Raw genomic sequence first — 21302 nt, forward strand, 5'->3', positions numbered from 1 at the left:
TCAAATCAGTTCATCATGAAAGTCACACATCAGATACTGGAGTAGGAGCACTGCTATTTCAGCGTTTTGGCCCCGACCAGAATCTGCATCCATGTGCCTTCTTCTCTCAATACCTTTCTCCGGTGGAGAGAAATTACATCTTGGGGAACAGAGAACTACTAGTGGTAAAGCTGGCACTGGAAGAGTGGAGACACTGGCTGGAAGGTACTGTGCAACCTTTTTTGGTTTGGACCGATCATAAAAACTTAGCGTAAAAACTTGTGCCTATCCAGACAGGCACAATGGCCTCTGTTCTTCAGTAGGTTTAACTTCACTCTTACTTACCGTCCAGGATCCAGTAAAGTTAAATCAGATGCTCTGTCCCATCAGCATGTGGGTGTAGAGGTGGAACCCTGTCAGGAAACCATCCTTCCTCACTCCCGGGTGGTAGATGCTGTGTCCTGGGAGATCGAGTCTGTGGTAGGGGAAGCTCAAAGGTTCCAGCGCCAGGATCCAGGTAACGGAACATCCTGAAAATTGTTTGTTTGTCCCGGATTCTATCTGCTACCAGGTCCTGCAGTGGGTCCACACTTCTCAATTCTCCTGCCACCTGGGAATGACTCACACTATACTGTTGAAAAGACACTTCTGGTGGCCCACTATGAAGGCCGATGCAGGAGAGTATATAGCCACTTTTCCTTTTTGTGCTAAAAGCAAGCATTTTCAACTTTGCCCTGCGGGTCTGCTTTGTCCCCTACCAGTTCCTGGTCGCCCTTAGCCCCACATCGCTCTGGACTTTGTCACTGGTCCTCCCCCATCTCAAGGCAACACCACTGTACTCACTATTGTCGATCGTTTCGCCAAAGCTGTTCATTAACTCCCTTCGAAGCATTGCTGGGATATCAGCCCCCTCTTTTTCCCTCCTGAGAGAGTGAACCCAACAACTCTTTCAGTGTAATATCATCTTCATCGCTGTAAGAAATTGTTGAAGGACACATGAGCAGCCCTCCTCAGGCAGGTGAAGTTAATAAGCGAATGGCGGACCGGCATCGTGTTCCTGCGCCTGATTACCAGACAGGTCAGACAGTTTGGTTATCTTCCAAAAATATTCCCTTAAAGACTAAATCCAGAAAACTATCATATTCTGAGCCCCTTTGTCATTGAAAAAGTAATCAACCCTACTGTCACTAAACTTAAGCTCCCAAATTCTGTTAATCTGTAGTCTGTTAGTTTCCAGTCACACTCAGCTCTTTCCTCGTTGCCAGTCATCTTCGGAACCATCACACCTGCTCCTGCCCAGTTCCAGCATCCGGTTCATCGTCAATACCTACCTTGGACTACGGCCAAGACTCCCTCACCTGATCAGTTCAACCTGCTCCGCTCGCCAATCTCTGCAAATCCCCACTCCTATTCCCCGCTCATCTACTTCTCAAACAATAATCTCCCAACTCCCAGATCTCTGATGAATACTATGACAACCTGCTACAATAAAATCCTTTGTTACCCAGCTGCTGTCTCTGAGAGTGTGTTCTGCATTTTGGATCCAAGACAAGTTAAATGTAACACAACACTTGTTGGAGGACTACAATACACACAAACATACCAATGACACCCAAGTACTGCCATCATTTTACACTTGCTTTGTCTCCAATAATACACCACTGTTATGTACTTTCTGACTTTCCTACCCTGTCTGTGACTCTCAGCTCCAAGCACATTGGTTCCTGAACATGTGAATCTTAAAAAAGCAGCTCTTAAATACTTTTTCATTTTTTTAAAAAGAAGTCTCAGTAATTTCCTAAAACAGCTGCCCACTGTCGTTTTTATCAAATGTTACTCAAATAGAAGGATATGTTGGGAACTATTTTCAATGGCAAATGAATCCTTGGTCCTTTAGTGAGAAGGTCTGGCAGCAGGACGTTGTATGTAGGAATGAATCAAAATAAACTACGACGTATGTGTTCATTATGATGAAGAAAAGTTCCACCCAGTGTGACAGTGCGGTAATAGTTTTTGGGCAACAATAGTACAGATAAATAAGTGTTAGTGTGAGTCTTGTTAGTAGGATCGATTCAAGCGTGTAATCTCCACAGGGGACACCACATTTCCTTTATTGTGGATGCGAATTGTGAATTTTTCATGATCAGTCATCAAATGCCTCATCAAATGCCTCCAAAAGCTGAAAAAAGTTAATTTTCTCCCCTCAGTAAACACTTTTAAACTGATTTCAAAATGTTGACAATGTTCACTGAACTCCTCCTGCTTCATGTTAGTGCTCATGTCAACCAGCAACAGTGAACACAACAGCTGTTCACTGCAGTACACTGCAGTGCACATTGTTTGAGGCACAAGGTCCTTGGCACTATGTGTCCTGTGTGTTCTGTGTTTTACTGAACATCCAACATGTGGCTGCTCATTAGAGTTAATAATGAAATCTCTTGTACATCCTTTGATATTTTACCGATCTGTGATTACTGTAAATCTTTTAACCAAATGCTTACTGCTACCACCTCTCTGCAAATGTTCTCTACCACTCTGTTCAGATTCATACCTGGGCCCTGGTCACCTTGCAGTGCCACCTGTGGGCCAGGCAGGCAAACTCGGGAGGTGAAGTGCCGTGTGATGCTTTCATTCACCAAGACGGAGGTGGACCTTCCACAGGAGGAGTGTGGCAAGGACAGACCCCAGCTGGAGAGGCCCTGCAACCAAGGGCCATGTACCCAAGTCCCGGGCATCTCTTCAGACCTCCAGGACCATGGGGCCCCTTACATCCAGATGAAGGAATTGTACAACTGGGACTACAGGAGCTTCACTGCCTGCTCAGCCACATGCGCTGCTGGTGAGTTTCTGAAATGGATGTTGACAATTGAAATGCTCTGGACTCTTTTGTCCATATGTATTATCCTTTCATATCCAACCGTTTCTTGTCTATGTCTTCTGCCCAGGGAAGCAGACAGCAGTTGTGAGATGTGTTAACAGGAAGCAAGGTGATGAGGTGGAGGACTCTCACTGTGATTCATCCAGCAGGCCGCCAGCAATGATTCGCATCTGTAACCCTGAGCCTTGCCTCCCAAGGTGAGAGACCACAGGGTCACTGAAGCTACATAGAAAGCTCACAGAGCCTGAACAAGTGCTCTGTAAGTCAGGGTCTACTTAGTGCTTGGTACAAGAATGAATGATTGCTGAGTTATGGCCATTTAATTTCCTACTGGGCTAAAGCAGACTCACATCACCAGCTGTTATTAAGAGTTTTGGCTTTAAATTGTATGAATTACACAAACAGCTTGTACCATAATAACAGTCAATAACATACACTTTCAAACAGCTGACATTTTCAAACATTACCAAAGGCAGTTACAGCTTTTAGTCTGTGGTAATAGGTTGAAGTGTCTAGTCTTAAAAGGGTAGTCTACAAAAAAACTCGCATTGGCAGTTCTCCTTTGCAAGCAGGATCCTTAATTATTTAGTTAGCAAAAATATTATTTAAGAACATACTGAAGGCCTACCATATTAGATAGAAGTCATTAAATAAAACTTTATTGATCCCCAAATAGAAATTTAGCATTACAGCAGCACATGAAGACCAGACAAGTAAGTAGGAATAGACAAGTTAATTGCACTATTACTATTGTACATACATTTTATATTGTTCATTAGTGCTTAGCAATAATCATTAGTGCAATCATCACTGTTACAGTTGGGTCTGGTATATGGGAAGGGTATGAGAACCATTGCATGTACGAAATAGGAGGATCACATTTGGCCTGGTCTGTGGGGGTCAGAGCTACTGTAGCATACTCTGACAGTGAAGGGCAGCTTCTTAAAATAAATACATAAAAATAAATAGATAAATGAAATGAGTAATGTATTGAAATCTCTTTCTTAATGGTTATGAATTTTTTTTCAAATTCATTAAAAGTGAAAAACTGAAATCTCTCGATTACAAAAGTATTCAGACCCTTAATTCAGTACTTTTTAGAAGCCCCTTTGGCAGCAATTAAAGCTCTGCATCAAAAAGACATGTTTTCATTCTGTCACTGTGGATTATTGAATGTAGGTTGATGGGCAAAAATGGCAAATTTATCCATTAAAAATTATATTAGATACATTAGACATTGAACACATCTTGTAATGTATACAATAATCTACACTTTTTCAGCCACATTTTTACTGTGAAAGAGGAAGTAGGTAAGGTGTTCAGTAGGTCTGAAGTAATTGCTGAACAACACCAGTGATTCAATGATAATTTGGCGAGATGAAGAGATGACTGGCTTTTAAAACTTTCCAGCTCTGAAATGGAACAAAAAGTCCTCAGCCTCTGTTACTTTAATGAAACCAACCTAGTCAGATTTGAAGCTAGCAGGCAGGTCAGTGGGTGTATTAGTGGCAGTTAACAGACTTACAGCTTATTTTGACCTGACCCTGTCCCTCTGGCTGTACTGGAGACACAGACTGGATTTGCCTCTTGTTCTGAGAAAAGGATTACCATGCAGCTAATAATACACAGCTCTTACATTCAGGAGCACATTCAAGTGGGTGGCTGTATACTATACATAGCGTTGATATACATGGCTTAGTATGACTCTGGTAGAAAGCATGACTGCTGTCTTTTTCAAACCTGGATCCCACTTTCCCATATGTTCCCTGATTGACACTGGCTAGAATGACATTTGCTTTACTATTGCTTCTTGCTTCTTTCTTGACTGGATGCTGCAAAACAGTTCTAACAAGCCAATAGATCTTCCAGAGATCAGTCTCCAAGCAGACAAAGCCTCTTGTCCCTTTTCCACACACTGATTGCTCACTTTTCTCTGAGACATAAGAATAAAAGGTCATTGAAAGGCAATGAAAAGTTGAAAAGTTAGTGTAAAGCACTTTGACCGCTATATAAGAGCAGTCCATTTACCAATTACCATTTACTGATCAAGTAACTGATCAAAAATCTGTCCTTTCTCATTCAGTTTAAATGCACTTTACTCTGTCTCTGTACCCTCCCTCAGTCAGCTGCAGCTGCCTGACTGTACCGTATGTGCCTCTATGTAAAGTGGTACAAAGTAAACTGTCATGTCATCTGACATGACAGTTTACAGTTTCTGATCTGAAAGAAAATTAGCTAAGAAAAAACAACTCCCAGCTTTTTAAGAGCCTGCATTACAAACTGGTAGAGTGGAGTTTGAAAGACATGAATGTTTGAAATGAAAGACAAGTTGCATTATGGGAAATAACATCTTCAAAACTAATCAACACAAAAATTAATTGACTTCCAAAACATCCATATCAACATTTTCTGTTATGACGTGGTTTGTCAGTGCCTTCCAACACTGTTACCAAAAACCTATGATATCATGACGAAAGACGTATAACTTTTTTCTGACCTTCCAACTCAGTTGTTAAGTCCTGGTTAGGTTTTGGCACAATTATGGTCATGTTTAATAAAAAACAAGATTGAATTTTGGTAGTAAATGTCATGCGAACAGTGGTCACACTGTATTGACCCAACCCTCCTCCCTATAATCCCATACAACTTCTTCCTTTGCTCCTGGACAGTGTTGTTTAGGATCAGGGGCGTTGTAGTGAGGGGAATGGTAGAAGGGCCCTCACAAAGCCTGGAATTAAAACATTGTTTTTATCTGTAATTCTTAAATTTTACATTATTAGCACGATAAGTAAACTCTTACTATTCACTGAATAATTTGTATATCTATGGATTGTGCCTTTAGGTTTTTAAAGTTTCATTATGCCAAATCCTATGTTGCAATAGAGTGGGGTAGCACTTGTCATGAACTAATTTACCTCAATTCTGTGAATAAAACATTAGAAGTCTTATTAGCTTGTCTTTGACCATGAAATAAAGTAATACAGTAATCCTCTCTCAGTATAGGGCCCAGAGTAAGATATAACATTTTAGATTTTACAGACCAAATACCTGCAAAACGAATGAGATTGCTGATTACCATGACAACCACAACATATGCATGGGTTTATACTTGTTGATTTATTCAAACACGTGAAAATGGATGTATTAAACGTTGAAGGGGGCCCACTGAAATACTGTATGTACAGCGCCCAGATTTTTGTGCAATGCCACTGTGTAGGATACCCCCTTTTTTGGAGCTTGGGCCATACAAGGCTGGTATTAATGCCACACTTCTTTGTGTGTGTGATCAGATGTCAGCTGTTTGAGAGAGAATTAAAGTAGAAAGACAGGGAATACCTGAATAAAATGATTTGTGGGATTGCAGAGAGGTTTATATGGGTGTGCCTTCACCAAATAAACTAACCAAAATATTGTGAAACACATGAAACACATTGTGATGAGCTGTACTGAGCAGGCAGATAGTGGATTGCACAAGATGTACTCATTATTTCCTCCAAGATAATAGTAGGCCACTGCATTGGCAACAGCACACCTTTTAACACATCTATATAACCCTGGGGCACACAGTAAGTCACCAAGGTAAGACACCAGCGCAGTCGGGGAAGTAACTTCAGTGTACCCCAAGAAAATGCCAGTTTACCGGTGCAGACCTGCATTCCGCACCAACACCAAAACAGTACCCTTAGTCTTGTTAATCAGTCTCTCTCAAGCCCCACAACTTTATGAAAGTGCAATTCTAAATCACTGGATTGCCTATTTAAACTTTAAAAAACACAACAGGTCTATTAGTATATCTGGTAGTAGAAGGTCATTTACATACTTAACCATCAGTGTATGCCTGTGCATGTGTGTATGTGTGTGTGTAGTAGTAGTTTGATTTGATCCTAAGTTGTTGGGTGGATTTTCTTCTAGTAGAGGAGAGTCTGTTGGAAAACCTATAATTATTCGTGCACAGCTGGTGTCTGCAGTAGGGGCTATTGACCCTAATTTGAGACCATAATTTTTTAAGTCATATCACTTTGCATTGGACTGCATAAACTACGTTGTTCTGCTTGTGCCTGGGTATTTTGTCCTTAGGGTGGACAAGTTTTTGCTTCAGAGTGTTACTGGGCTGCTGTTTGTGGAAGATCCTCCTGAGTTTTTCGGATAATTCAGCAACATAGGGAATGACAATGTTGTTTTGTTTAGTGCAGTTTTCTTCTGTGTCTGTTCTGGCTCTTTTTTTTCCTATGACCACTCACTTGATGACAGAGTGGGTCAACGATTCACCTATCACCCTAACAACCCTCAAGGAGTTAGCACCTCAACGACTCACTTTTGTTGCTGATCTCACCAGAGGATATGTACCTGGAACTCCCCACTAGTCAGTTAGAACTGAAGAAGCCTTTCGGATGAGAGGCGAAATGACTTCAAGAACTTCAAGCAAGTCCAGTTGCCTTCGAATAGCACTTACAGCATATTAGTTTACTGTCACCGTAAGATCATGGTGCAACACCTGGGTGTCAGGTTTAGTTCAGAGCTGCATTTTCTTTGATGCAGCAACTCCGCAAAATAAGGTGTACCCGAGGCTACTGGTGATAAGGGATTAGTTTGTGTACCATTTATGAATCAGATAATTTAGAAGGAGAACTGGAGCATTAGAATGAGCAAACTAGCTCAGACTACATGCGCTCTGAAATCAGTTAAGATACATCCCAGCAGCGGTCCCCAGAGAAGTTCGGACTCATGAGGGAATGTCATACATAGTAGTTTCCTCAACTGCTATAAACAATACAGACGTTTTCCGGGCCAAATTTCCAACTTGGGAAGCCAGAAGCTCTCAAAAGCAACATACGCTCCTAGGAAACCTTGGGCTTCAGCTGCTGTAGGCATGATCTGAGAAAATGAAAGAAATTTCCAGAAGTCTGTGGTTGACTATAAAAGTATTTGGTTTTGCACAGAAACAAAATCGCTTCAGCTGAAAAACTCCCACAAAAACAGTGGAGATGCCACATCTGTCTATCCACACTTGACCACAAAACAGTGGAGCGGTGTGCACAGTGCGCACATACATTTTAAAAAAACCACAAGCAACTGTTCTGACAAATTTGGGTTTCATAGGTCCCAGTCTATGAGACCTCACAGCAGCCAATTGTAACAGTCACAGTTTAGTAATGTGGTTTTATTATAATGCTGAATAGCGCCACAATTGGGGCCTCCCTCTGTTTCCATATGTGGACCAAGCTGAGCACAGTGTTGCACACCAAGGGCAGTGCTGCTCTTATCAATGTCCACTAGTGTGAACTGGAGTTGAAACTAGGTGGTGAAGGTTATAATTACTATGTTCTACTGTTCATGTATGACTAGTGAATGTAGAGCCGTGGAGACCTGCCATGGTATGGTCAATGTTCAGTACTGTAGAATAAAGTGGCAGTGTGGTTTTCCTTTAGTTGTTGTCTATCGGCTCACTAAGCTAACTAGCTATCCTAGGGCTTCTGCTAACTACATGCTGCTAGTTCTCTCCACCTACACCAACCACGTTACACTATGTGTAAGATAAGACAATATAAATATGGGATATGGCCTACGCTGAGAAAAATGAATGAATTTCGAAAAATACATTTTCTCATATGTGTAAATGATTGGAAACATTTCAGGAACAAGCAAAATATTTTGCCAAGGTATGCAATGTGCCAAGTCATCCGAGGTATGTAGGAATGTTAAAAAAAAAACGGCCAAGCATGTTAGGGTTAAGTAATACAGACATGATCCACGATTAATATGCATGATTTTTATCCATCTTCTTTAGCACTTTAGTGTACATGTATAAGTATTCTATGGCACCCCTAGTCATATATTTTATATTCATATAATTTTTTCTCCTGGAAAGTTTTTGTTGGAGGAAATGAATAAAAAGGGAAAACTTCACATAGAAATACAGGTAATGCAACATCAGGCCCAAATTACATTATTGAAGCAAAACCAAGTTCTGAGACATGAAGCAATCCAGAGCATTCCGTTACAAGCCCAGTGACAGCTGTGCATCATGAGTGATTAATACCACTTAAAAATTATGCAAGAATGTTTGATTTTCAGGTATTTTTTGCCTCTGTTGTGCTCCCACACAGTGTGGGTGGGTAAGAAATTTTGGGAAACAATTTCAGCATAATCTCTTTGTGTGAAATACAAGGGAATGATACAGTATAATGTGCCAAAAAGTGTAATATTGTAGGTGAAAATGGGAAAGTATCACCACTTTCACAGTCCATCTCCTAGAGAGAGCTTGCAGTCTAATATTTAGCAGCATTTTGTGTCTGACTTACTGTCTCTCTCTCTGCAGATGGGAGGTGACGGCATGGACTGGCTGCTCTGCATCTTGCGGCGTTGGAATACAGACCAGGAGTGTGTTTTGCATGCGTCTGTTGTCCATTGACCAGCAGGATATTCTGACTGTTTCAGAGGAAGAATGCAGGGAATTCAAACCTGCCATCTTGCAACCCTGCAACCAGGTTGACTGTCCTCCAGCCTGGGAGACCGAGCCTTGGCAGCTTGTATGGACTTTCTTTGTGTGTATGTGTGTCTATGTTTTTGATTGTGTGTGTAATAAAACCTGATTCAACTCCTCCTTTCCTACCTCTATCTTCTTCTTCTGGTTCCTCCCTCCAGTGCTCCCAGTCCTGTGGTGGGGGTTTTCAGGCTCGGAAGGTCTACTGTAAGCAGCTGCTATCCACAGGGGCCTATAGGAGGCTGGGAGACAGGGCCTGCTGGTCAGCCAAACCTGCCACTAACAGAGGCTGCAGCAACACTGACTGTCTGCCCTATATGGCAGGAGGTGAATGGACAAAGGTGAGTTCCCGTATGTGGAGAAATGAAATAGATGATAGAGGAGGACCAGAGGCTGCAAGATGGAAATAACGCCACTGTTTGAATATTACAATATTTCCAAAGAAATCTATCCAATATGAGCTAAGGCCTGATCAAGTTTGCATTTATAACAGCATCATATTTTAGCTTAATCGATTATATTCAGAGGAGTTGCAGCATTCTGCAGATTTGCTTGCATTGGGCAAAGTAAATCCAGACAAATTTTTCATGAAATCTGGCTTTCATATTTGTGCCATCGACAATAGCAAACTGTCTTGACAGTTCTGACCGTAGACAGTTCTGGCAGTACATTTATATAAGAATATGTACTGTAATCTACAGGAACATGTTTCACTTTTTGAGATTGACCAGTGACATAAACAATGACTTGCCTATAGGTGGCATCAGGACATCACCTCTCTATTATCCAACTAAAGACCGAAGTTATCTAACTGGCAGTTAAGAAGCCAGCTAACTTGGAGAGCTATTGTGCCTGACTAGCACTAGTACGTTCATCGACTAGCCCTGTGAGAAGTCCCTAGCCTATATCCCAAAACTTCCATTGTCCTGTTTCATTAGGACAATGAACTTCACCGTGCAGGTGAATTTCATTGTGCCCATTTCTAATGTGACCATGCTTTTAGAATTAATGATACAAAGACATTCATGTAGAAAAATGAAAAAAAATCTTAACATTTGTATTGATACCTTTATGTTTGGTGTCAGTGCCAGTTGAATTATTGAATTTCAATATCGATATTTGATGCCTTTCATAAAAACACAGAAAGAGTACCAGCTAATGGCATTCAAGACTTTTCTACAGGTTTGATATTTTCTCAGAGGTCAAAGTAAAGAGATAAATGTAAACGCTTTATGAGCTGTTGTGTAGGTAATGCAGTCAAATCAAACCTGTGATAATTTATTTGACAAATTTGCTTTCATTACTATTTACTGCATAATTTTCTGTTTCAACAAAAAAATCTTTGAAGCTTCCAGTTTTTTAGGTTGAAGTTTTTAGTTTTTATTGTGATGTGTCCTCATGTTTTCTTTGCACAATTTGCACACCATTTACAACCACAATCTTATACTTTACTGTTGCTTCTACAGTCATTATTTCCCATGAGGATTAATTTTATTATATATATAATTTTATTATATGTCATCCATATGGATAAGAGTAATGTAGAATGTAGAATGTGTGTGTTTGTAGAACTGATTGTGGTACAATCCACTAGGTAGAGAGTGAAACACTTTAATGGGGGGGCAGATAAAAACATCTTCTTCAAGGGTGTATTGAACCTCTAGTTACTATTTCATGTATGTACATTTTACTGTATGGATGTACATTAAATATCCGCCCAGTATTTGACAATTCTGCAGTGCACAATTCATGTCCTGTGCCATTGTTTCATGTGCATCCTGTCTTAATTCAACGATAAATGTTGACCTTTTTTTTTTTAGCTGTAATCAAAATCTTTCCCTTATCATAACAATACTTGACATGTGCAAAAAAAAAACCCACTGTAACTAAACATAACCCAATCTGGTGTTTAACAGAATCATCCAATATCAGTGTTCTATCTGACAATAGGAATGTTGCATTAGGTCTGTCATAAACATTCCCATTCTGTTCTATTCTATTCTCTTTCATACTGTAGTGCTCAGTGTCCTGTGGTTTGGGAATCCAGCGTAGAGAGCCACTGTGTCTCCAGTTGACGGCCATAGGCCACCAGGTGACACTGGCAAGGGAACTTTGCTCAGGGTTACCCTCCCCACCACTTGTACGAACCTGCCGCATGATGGCCTGTCCCAGTAAGAACTTGTACAGACACTTACACACATATTTTTAACACATGCACTGTGTGTTCACCTTTGAAAAACAGAAAATAAATATAGAACTGAAAAAATTCTGTCATAAGAAGAAAGATATTTAATTTATGTAGCTTGATAATACTTGTTGCATGCTCCATGGTTTCGTTAACCCTTTATAATGAAATCTGGTATTGACTGGAAATTAATTTTATAAAGCTGTGAAAGCTGTCTATCAAGCCCCAGTTGCATGTGTGAAAATTAATGATCATAGAGCAGGTTGGTTTCCAACTCTTTTGTGAAACAAGGAGATGCACTCTCCCCTAAACTGTTTACACTCTATATAAATGATGTAATAGTTGAAATTAAGCAAGCAGGTATTGGAGTCAGACTTCCTGATTTAACAGCTGGTATGTTTCTTTATGCAGGTGATGTAGTCCGTCCAGCAGAAACTTAAAAGGATCGTCAGAGTATGTTAAATATCGCTCGTATAGTAAATGGTGACTTATGATAAATAAAGATAAAACTCAGATCATGCATTTTAGAAAGAAAGGAGATGCCCAAAAGTAATATTGTGTTTCTTACTGATTCAGTTCTTTTGTTATACTTGGAGAGTATAACAAAAGTTTCTGCCCTGAAGTTGCAATGTATGTGTGGAGTGGTGGGAGAGTTCAGAGCCCTTGTGCGAAGACAGGCAACGAAAAAGAGAGCAGAAAAAAAAGAGAGGCAAGAATGCACACACGACCTTAAATTACCTTCAAACCATGTTTTCAGACCTGCTAATCTCCCTAAACACGGCTGGAAGAATCAACCTTAAAAATATGGATATTTACTCACTAATTTTGAACCGGTCCCCATTCAGAGCAAAGGGGCACCCTTAGTTAACGCTGACGTAGTTGCCTACATAAGTGTAAATATGTGGGACTAAATGACCAATAACCAATACACGGTAGTACCAAAGCATACCATTTTCAATGCCCAGTCCCAGATTCAACTGAAGCATACAGAGGTGTTGGCTTTTCTGTGGTGAAAAACTGTACTGTAAGCTTTCTTTTAGGAAAACTGTTGTTGTGACAGGCCAGAGCCTTATTAAACATTCCCACAAGCACAATGTTGGCACTGTATGTGTATACAGCTGGAAAGTGATTACCCATGGGGCCGTAAGCAATGTATACACTCCCCACCCCTCTGCACGATCTCACTTTATCAACCTATCAACAGATCCTGTTTTCTCTTTGAACATGAAAATTGGAAAGAAAAAGGTTCCTCTTGGAAAACCCAGCCAGAATGATCTTCATTCTTCATGCTAACATGTGCGCTGTACAGTGCGTACTCAGGCAGCTCGGAGGTGGGTAGTACCTGCATGTGGGAAGGAAATCTGAGTATCTCAGTATGGCCAAGCTACAGTAGGGAGTTTTCTTCCACGCTCTGCACATTCATATTTCCTCTGTGTATTTGAAATAAATGCATACAATATTGTCCCAGCATTCAGAGATCCATCATTTAATCTGATTCTGAAATTCTGTGTTAGTCCCTCTCAGCTGGGACACACTGTACAACGCATGATTAAATGCCTTGCAAATGTCATGGTGACTGAGAGTCAGAGTGTGAAGTGTGTTTCATAAAACGCTCTCTCCAGCTGCTGCTCCCTGCCTTCTCTCACAAATACTATTGGTTAATTAGGATTAATGACAATGCTAGGTCATTCGAAGAGCTAAGCTGCTAGTATGCTTCTTCAGAAGTGTTTGATGGATAGTCAAATAGCCTTGGAAACCCCCTCCCCCACACCTTCCCAAAGTCATTCAAATTTGACCATTCCTGTAACTTTACGAAACCAACAATTCAACACCCACTTCACACTGTGAGTGGCCAGCTGTACAGAGGTGAGAAAGGAGCCAGGGTTTTAGGGGTTTTAACTTCTCTCTCAGCTCTCTTTTTTCATTCTACACATGACATGACTTACATCTGAACATCCCAGAGCAACACTATGAATGTCCACCAGGAGAGACTGTCTGCAAATGTGCTGTTTATATTTCAGTTATATTTTGTCTCCTCTCACCCTACAACGGCTGGCTTTTCACTCCACCTTCCAGTGTGGCTGTTTAGAACAACTATAAACACTTTGGATGTGGTTGGAAAAGACTTTTCACAAACTGGTTCTGTATTTTGACATTTATGTGTATCTGATATTTTAGGCTCCATTTACACCCTGGGAAGAGAACAGAGAAAAGTACAGGTACAACATAAATATGTACAACAATAATAAGACTGATAAGAAAAATAATAATTATAACAAAACAATAAAAATGAAATAGGCCCCTGGCATTGGCATGTGATATGTTGGATATCGACATCCAACACATGGGCCTTTGCCTTTACACCTGCTATTAATAAGCATTCTTGTTATCTGGATCCCGATCTCGATAAGCTAATTGTAATAGGCAGGTCTCGCTGACTTGTCAAGAAACATGGCACATTCCAGGTCATGGCAAGCAATGGGTGGGCAATGTTCACTTTTTGCAAGCAAAGACACTACCAGGAAGAGATGGAGTTAGGTGATCTTTTAATTTGCTTGGCAGATTTTTTGTCTTAAGAATGGCCACACCGGTTTATAACAATATGAGCCAGACCACCTCTAGACATGGTCTGGCCAATCTGATTGCACTGAGAACCCTTTTACACCCGCATTAACATGATACCGATACAGCTACAGATCTCATGCTAATACCATATGGAAATGGGGTCTTAATGTATAGGTGTGATGATGTGGGTTCTTACTTTGATAAGACAATCAGTGGTATGGCATTGATCAACATACTCTGAATTTAGACAGAGAGCACTAGTTAGTGTGTTGGATTTGATTTCGACTTTTATTGAATATAATGATTAGACATTTACTGTTCACCACAAGCTTTCAGAACAGCTTCAGTGCTCCTTGTCATTGATTCTGGGATGAGGAAGGAATGAACAGTATTCTTATTTCCTCATTTGGTGTTTTAATGGTGGTTGAGAGTGATGTCTTAGAAATTGCTCAAAAGTCTTCCATACTGTAGATCTGCAGTTCGTTCAGATCTGGTGACTGTGAAGGCCATAGTGTATAATTCACAATATTTTCTTACTCGTCAAATCATTTGAGTTTCTACATTTACTGTGTTTCTCAATTCATTTTCAGCTCACATTTTTCATTTATTTAGCTGCATCAAGGGGGTTTCAGTAATAAATATCATCCATAAGAAAACCTAATTTAATTTAAATTAATGCTAGTATTAGTATTTTTTACTTTTAAATTATTACCTAGTCAAATTACTACTAAATTCATATTATGCCTTTATAGTAAGAAGGTGACTGGTGTCTGTGAGGTACTATTGTTGAATACATGTAGTCCACTTTGAATAAAATAAGGGACACAAAGGCAGACCAGCCAACACAGTATAAATACCTGAAGATGAAATCAGAACAGAGCTCTTTATGAGTTTGCAACATTTTGCTCTTGAAATACCCTTTTTTCAGTCATCATCTGGACTCACTATATGTTGGCATCTGTGAGCTAAAACTTGTTCTGCTTGTCTGCTTCACATGGAGTAAAACTGCATTTAACTTTAAAATGACCCATATAGAAATGATCCCTGTCTGAACAGGGTTATCGATGCTTTTCTCTATTTAGTCATGAACCTCCAGTAGGTTATGCTTAATGCCTCTGCACCAGTGACAGCACTGGCTGGTCGCGTTATATTATCAGGTTGTCTGTCCATATGTCTGTTACGTCTGTCTGTTCCATTCTTGTGAACGAGAGATCTCAGGAACGCTTTTGGGGGAATTTCTTCAAATTTGACAGAAGTGTTCAGGGACACAAGGATGAACTGATTCGATCTTGGTGGTCAAAGTTCAAAGGTCAAGGTCAATGTGACCTCACATCCTTCCCATTTTTTTGAACACGATATATCAGGAAAGCATGGAGGGAATTTCATTACATCTGGCACAAATGTCCACACAAGGATGAATTGGGAAAAATTTGATGGACAAAGGCTAAAGGTCAAGGTCACTCTGACCTCACAAAACATTTTTTTAACTCAAGAATTCAGATGCTAATTAAGACAAAATACGCTTAATACCTTCCTTCAAAGTCTTCACTACATGTTTTCAGGTTGTTCATTCTTCCATATCTACATCCTTATGTATGTTCATCCGTACATCTGTCCCATTCTCGTGAATTTGATATCTCAGTAACGTCTTGAGGGAAATGAACAAATGTTCAGTTGGACTCAAGGATGAACTGATTAGATTCTGGTGGTCAAAGGTCAAGGTTACTGGGACCTCACAAAACATGTTTTTTATTAACCCGCTTGCATACCCTAAACTTACATGTGGCCATATGTCATATGTAAGATTCCAAAGTTTAGTACTTCTTAATACAAAATTCACTTTTTGTATTTCCAGTGCTTTTCTTGCTGAGCAGAGCTGCAGTGGAGGGATATGTCCTAGCAGTTGCATGTACAGTAGCTTTTTTGCCAGGAATAACATTACACACGTGACAGCCAAGACAAAACTATCCACTAGATCTGGCCAACTCAGATTGCTAAATTCTCATTCTGAACTTCAAAATGCATTTTTTCTATATTTCAGTCGCGTGTAGTTATTCTTTCGGGGTCACTCTTTTGAGTGTCATAGTAAAATAGACTTGGAAAAATGCTAACCTAACAGATCGGAAAGTTTAAAAAGCCAGAAATCTCAGCAATTTCCAATGTCATTATTTGCTCATTGGTTTTTGTCATTAATCCTCTGAATATGAATTCTGGTCTTTAAATCTTCTTACATGTTTTGAACATTCAAGCCGTGGCCTGAGGTTGAAAGACCAAGTTGCCTTGCCTTTGCAGAGACCTCAAATCCAGGACAGAATAGGATAATACTGACAAATGCTATTTATTGCCCAGCTATAAACCTGTGATGAGATTTGACACACCAAGCCCCCCTCTCACTCTCTACCACTACACGCCATAAATTTGCCAAATCTAATTGGCTTTGCTGTTTTAAATGTTGCTCAGTCTAATACTTCATCACACTCTCACCCTGCTTAATCTCACCATATATCAATACATTTTTTCAGGTAAAAGTAACCGTAATCCCCCATACTGATGGATACCAAAGCCAGTGGTCAGCAGGCCTATCCTTCCAGTAGTAATCACTATGGCCTTGAACTGCTCTCCCATTTTTCTAACCGTGCTTAAACTAAGCAACCACTCTTCCCCAGACCATATCTCACAGTATTTTATATGAGTTAATGATGTCCAATGTATTTGGCTCTTCTCCTTTAGCCCAGTAGCTCCAAGGGAGGATGGTGAGCAGGTCTTAAATGCATTTTCTCACAGTCAACGTATGATCATCAATCAGTATGGTTTGCAATCATCATTACTCACACTGACCCAAATTGCTCCTATTTGTCAGGAGTTATTCTGTTATTCTGACACCTTTGTTCTTATTCAAACAAAGGTGTCACACTGCCTAGCCCACGTCCATCTTCAGGCTCTGTGGACTTAGCTTTTCTACTCAACGTTAAATATAGTGCAGCTTATACTGTAATAAATACAGACGGCCTCCTTGTTGACATATAATGTATACCACCTCACCAAAGGTCAGATAAATGATTGCATGACTGTTTGGGACCAGAGGTTCTGGGTTAGAATTTAGTCCTGTTGTCTTCTCTGTAAACTCTTAAAACCTTCCTTTGTAATTTAATGTAACTTTTCTCAACTCAGTTTTGTGTGGAAAATTATCTGTGCGAAGACCAAGTGTAAACATAACAAATGGAATTTGCAAGAGCCAGAATCAACATTTGGGTGGGCGAAGACCACAAGAGACCTGAACTGTATCAGTTATCCAGCATACTTTTAAATAAACTAAGAAAAATATAAGCCTATATATAACTAGAATCACTTCTTAGAAAGTAGAAAAATTGAGCAGTAATTATTAATGAACACTATTTTGTAACAGCACAGTGGATAGGGTGTTGTAGTTTGTGTTAATTAAACCTGAATTTGAACTTCAGTGAACTGTAAAAATCACTACAGCCCTGAATCTATTCCTCTCTTATGTTAAGACATTTAAAGTGTACATTTTGCTGCATTTACCTTAGTATTTACATCCATATCAACATCATCTTCAACTTCTCCCATCCAACTCAGAGCTGCTGGACCTGCTGCTCAACTGTCATGTCAGTCAAGATAGTCTTAATTGTGTATTTATGACATTCAGAACAATTTCCGGACTTATTAATGATGAGTTTGGTCTTGTAACTTAACCTGTTCAACCCCATTGACTGCTGACTGAAAGAAAAACACAGAATATTGGGTTTGAATATTTCATACAGTGACAGCATCTTAAACTCATAACATGAGGTACTGTCAGATAGAGTAAGATCAGCTCTTTCAACCTGTTATTTATGCACTGCCATCACAGATTTCATAGTTATGGTTGTGTACTGATCCTTGTTTAAATGTGGCTATTAGTTGTACTGCAAAAGTTGTACTGAGTAGGAAACCTAGCACTGAATCAAACCTAACTAACAGCCTAGCTATAACTTAACAATTGTTATAAAAGGAATAGTCAAACGTTCTGAAAAAAAGTACACTTATTCGCTTTCTGTCAGAGAGTGATATCAGAAGATGGATTTCAATCATATGTCTTCGTGTGAATTACCCTTTTACACCAAAATTAGCACATATATATGGGTTTTTCAAACAGAAGTACACCTGCTAAAAAAGGTAGTTGACTCCTTCCCCTTTGCCAGTAGATGATTTTTGCCTTTTTGTGTTTTTTTTTTTTTGGTGTGTCATGTTCAATGTCACAAACACACTGGAAAAAAAGGGTTAGTGAACAGAAGAAAGCAGCAGACTATGTTACAGTGGTTACATTTTTGTATCTTTTACTTCAGTCTCTTCAAACTCAACAAAGGCAGTGTTGCATATGAAGAACAAACTTGCTGTTGCACGTTGCTCCCATAGACTATCCACAAAACAAGAAATCTTCCCGACTATTTACGCACCAACGTCTGGAATTTGGACGCACGTCATAGCATTGTGCCAGAAAACGGTAAAAAATTAGCTTGTCCCCCCGGGTATCTTGTTTCCATCCCTGCCAATTGGAGCTGGAGCCGATAAATACCCGTGACTACTGCAGAATCACTTGACCTTGGAATGAATGCCGATTGTACCCTTTCCCACTGAAGACAGGAGTTAAATGTTAGTGAGTGTTATTGGGTTTTTTGTCCAAAAAAGGGGCTTTAGTGACATTTAGAGGAATTTTTTAACTTCTCAGAGTGAATAATCAGATTTCCCAACTTGTTCAACTATTTCTGTAAGGTTATTTAACTTACCTTAATTCAGTCAAGTTGACTCATGTTTTACTTTACAACAACGAATGAACAAATTTAACAGGTTATAAGTACTAATTCAGGTAGCTCACAATTTCAAGGAAGCCTACCTTTATACTTTCCTATGTCTCAATAAAAATACAGACTTATGCATAAAGTTGAAAAATCATTATCTGTATTAACAAAAAAAAAAATATTATTTACTACAACAGAACACAACAAAGAGATGAGACCCAAAGACACCCAGAAGGTTCCAGTGAAGAACCCAGTGAAGCACACAGTGAGACGTCCAGCAAAGGACAGGGGCTATGAGGAGGGGGTTAAACAGTGTCCACTTCTAATGGGTATGCACAACATCTACATCCAGACCCGCAAGGAGAGACGACTCCACTTGACCATCGGCAGCCACGCCTACCTCCTACCCAACACCTCCCTGGTAATCAAATGCCCCGTCAGACGTTTCCCCAAAGCCTACATCCACTGGCTCAAAGACGGACGCCCCATACCCAGCTCTAAACGCCTGGGCATTACCAAATCTGGTTCTCTGAAGATCCACTTTGTGGCAGCAGAGGACATTGGGGTGTACAAGTGTGTCGCTGGACCCGCCTCAGATATCTTCACCCTCCAGCTGATAGGTAGATACCGCAGGTCAGCTGGCAGACTGTCTACTACGAGTCCTGCTCCAAACTGGGAGATGTTGCTCAGTTGCCACAGTCACTACTCAGGCCTGAAGCTGATCTGGCCTGAAGTCAGTGTGTCTCTGTTGCCCCCTGGTGTCCAGGAGGCCTTGCTGCCGCCACGGTTGCAGGAGAGGCTGATTAATATCACCCTGCAGGCTGACAGAGGAGAGATCCAGCAGGAGCAAGCCTCGGAACTCATCTCCTCACTGCTGACCCACATGTTTGCCACCCAGCTATGGACCAGAGAGGGAGAAGTGCAAGCTAAAGGTACTTATAAACCCAGCCTCCTATGTTGTGCAGTGTGTGTTAACTTTGAAGCTGTTGTAAAATACCACAAGATGTTCTTCTTATTTTTTGTATGACAACTTCTTTCTTTCACCACACTTTCTGTCTTCCATCTAATTAATGTACACAGTGATGAATGTTTATGTTATCTATTGCATATTCTCAGACTATATCTTTGTGACAGTGGGTCAAAGATATAGTCCATTCAGGCCATGATGTGTTTTAAAGGTATTGTAAGTAAAATCTTAAAATCAATTCTGAAATACCCTGGTAGCCATATAAATGTAAAGGGATAATATGATGTCTTTTCTTGGATTTTGTTTGTAGTCTAACTGCTCCATTATGTAAAGTCTGAAGTATGTAAATTATTTTCAATATTCAATATAATTTGTTTGGTATATTTTCAAGATACATAGCAGAGGATATAGAATTTCACCTGAATGTAATTCTTGTCAGGATTTAAAGGTTTCTGAAACAGGATTTTAGAATATGTGATGAAATTTATCAGAGACAACATGGTAAAACACATCATAAAATAACAATAATAATAATAATAATAATAATAATAATAATGTTGCCTTTTGCACTTTTGCCATTGCTAGTCAAAAAAAATGAAAAAAGAATTGTCTTCCATTTTTAAAGTTTGTTTTTAGTCAGTTTTAGCTCTGTTTAGGTTAGCCTCTTCAGCTCCACTGTCCCCATAAAAGGACAATATCTGTCCACTATATTGGCATACCAATATACTGCTCTTGGTTTCAATTGTTTTTCACTTTTGTTTCTTATTTTGTCTTTGTATGTGATTTGTACCACAGACAGACTACCCAACTGGTCAGAGCGCTCCCCATTGGACACAGTTATGAACAGACCAGTGATCATCAGACAGCAGGAGACCCCTCCACTGGCTTTTCAGAAGAACATCAGTGTCAGCATTGGACACAGCGCCCTCCTCACCAATGCCACCCGATCACTGACCATAGTCTGTCTTGCAGAGGGCTCACCGCCTCCCAAAATCAGCTGGACCAAAGATGGAGTTCTACTGCAGCACACTGACAGGTAAAATGCTCGAGCTTATGCTGATCAACTAAAGAAGTGTTTCACAAAGTTCTGAGACCTTGCTAACTTTATAGGGGTAATTTGAAAATGATATCATATACCAAATAGTATAGCTTTAGACAGCAAAAATACTTTAGTGAATTCTGACTTGTCGAAATAGTTGAAATCAAATAAGACAGAGTGTATGAATGAATGACTACATGTTTTTTTTAAATGAACTTTGGGCACCCATATGTGTGGATTTGTGTGAAATAGATTAAACAACCACTGTTTTACTCATATATTTGTGATATTTGCTCACAATATCAGTATCTTTGTTTGAGCTGCAGTTTTCAGCATTTCAGCAGCCCTGTTTTTCTCTATCTTTGAGTCAGGATGACTTTCTGACACGGTCGGCTTTTTTAATTCT

At 39.9% G+C, this 21302-nt stretch overlaps 1 protein-coding gene across 1 annotated transcript in view; it reads left to right on the top strand.

The window, feature by feature from the left end:
* LOC120791718 (ADAMTS-like protein 1) overlaps positions 1–21302 on the top strand; it is a 49393-nt gene that overhangs the window by 2073 nt on the left and 26018 nt on the right. Inside the window, exons 2-8 of the mRNA XM_040130321.1 lie at positions 2523–2818; positions 2925–3054; positions 9177–9387; positions 9503–9682; positions 11359–11512; positions 19088–19822; positions 20653–20893. Coding sequence (XP_039986255.1) covers positions 2602–2818; positions 2925–3054; positions 9177–9387; positions 9503–9682; positions 11359–11512; positions 19088–19822; positions 20653–20893 — 1868 coding nt within the window. The 5' untranslated portion in view covers positions 2523–2601. The remainder of the gene's footprint in view (positions 1–2522; positions 2819–2924; positions 3055–9176; positions 9388–9502; positions 9683–11358; positions 11513–19087; positions 19823–20652; positions 20894–21302) is intronic.

The sequence above is a fragment of the Xiphias gladius genome, chromosome 1 (genome assembly GCF_016859285.1).
Source record: "Xiphias gladius isolate SHS-SW01 ecotype Sanya breed wild chromosome 1, ASM1685928v1, whole genome shotgun sequence".
Taxonomy (NCBI): Eukaryota; Metazoa; Chordata; class Actinopteri; order Istiophoriformes; family Xiphiidae; genus Xiphias; species Xiphias gladius.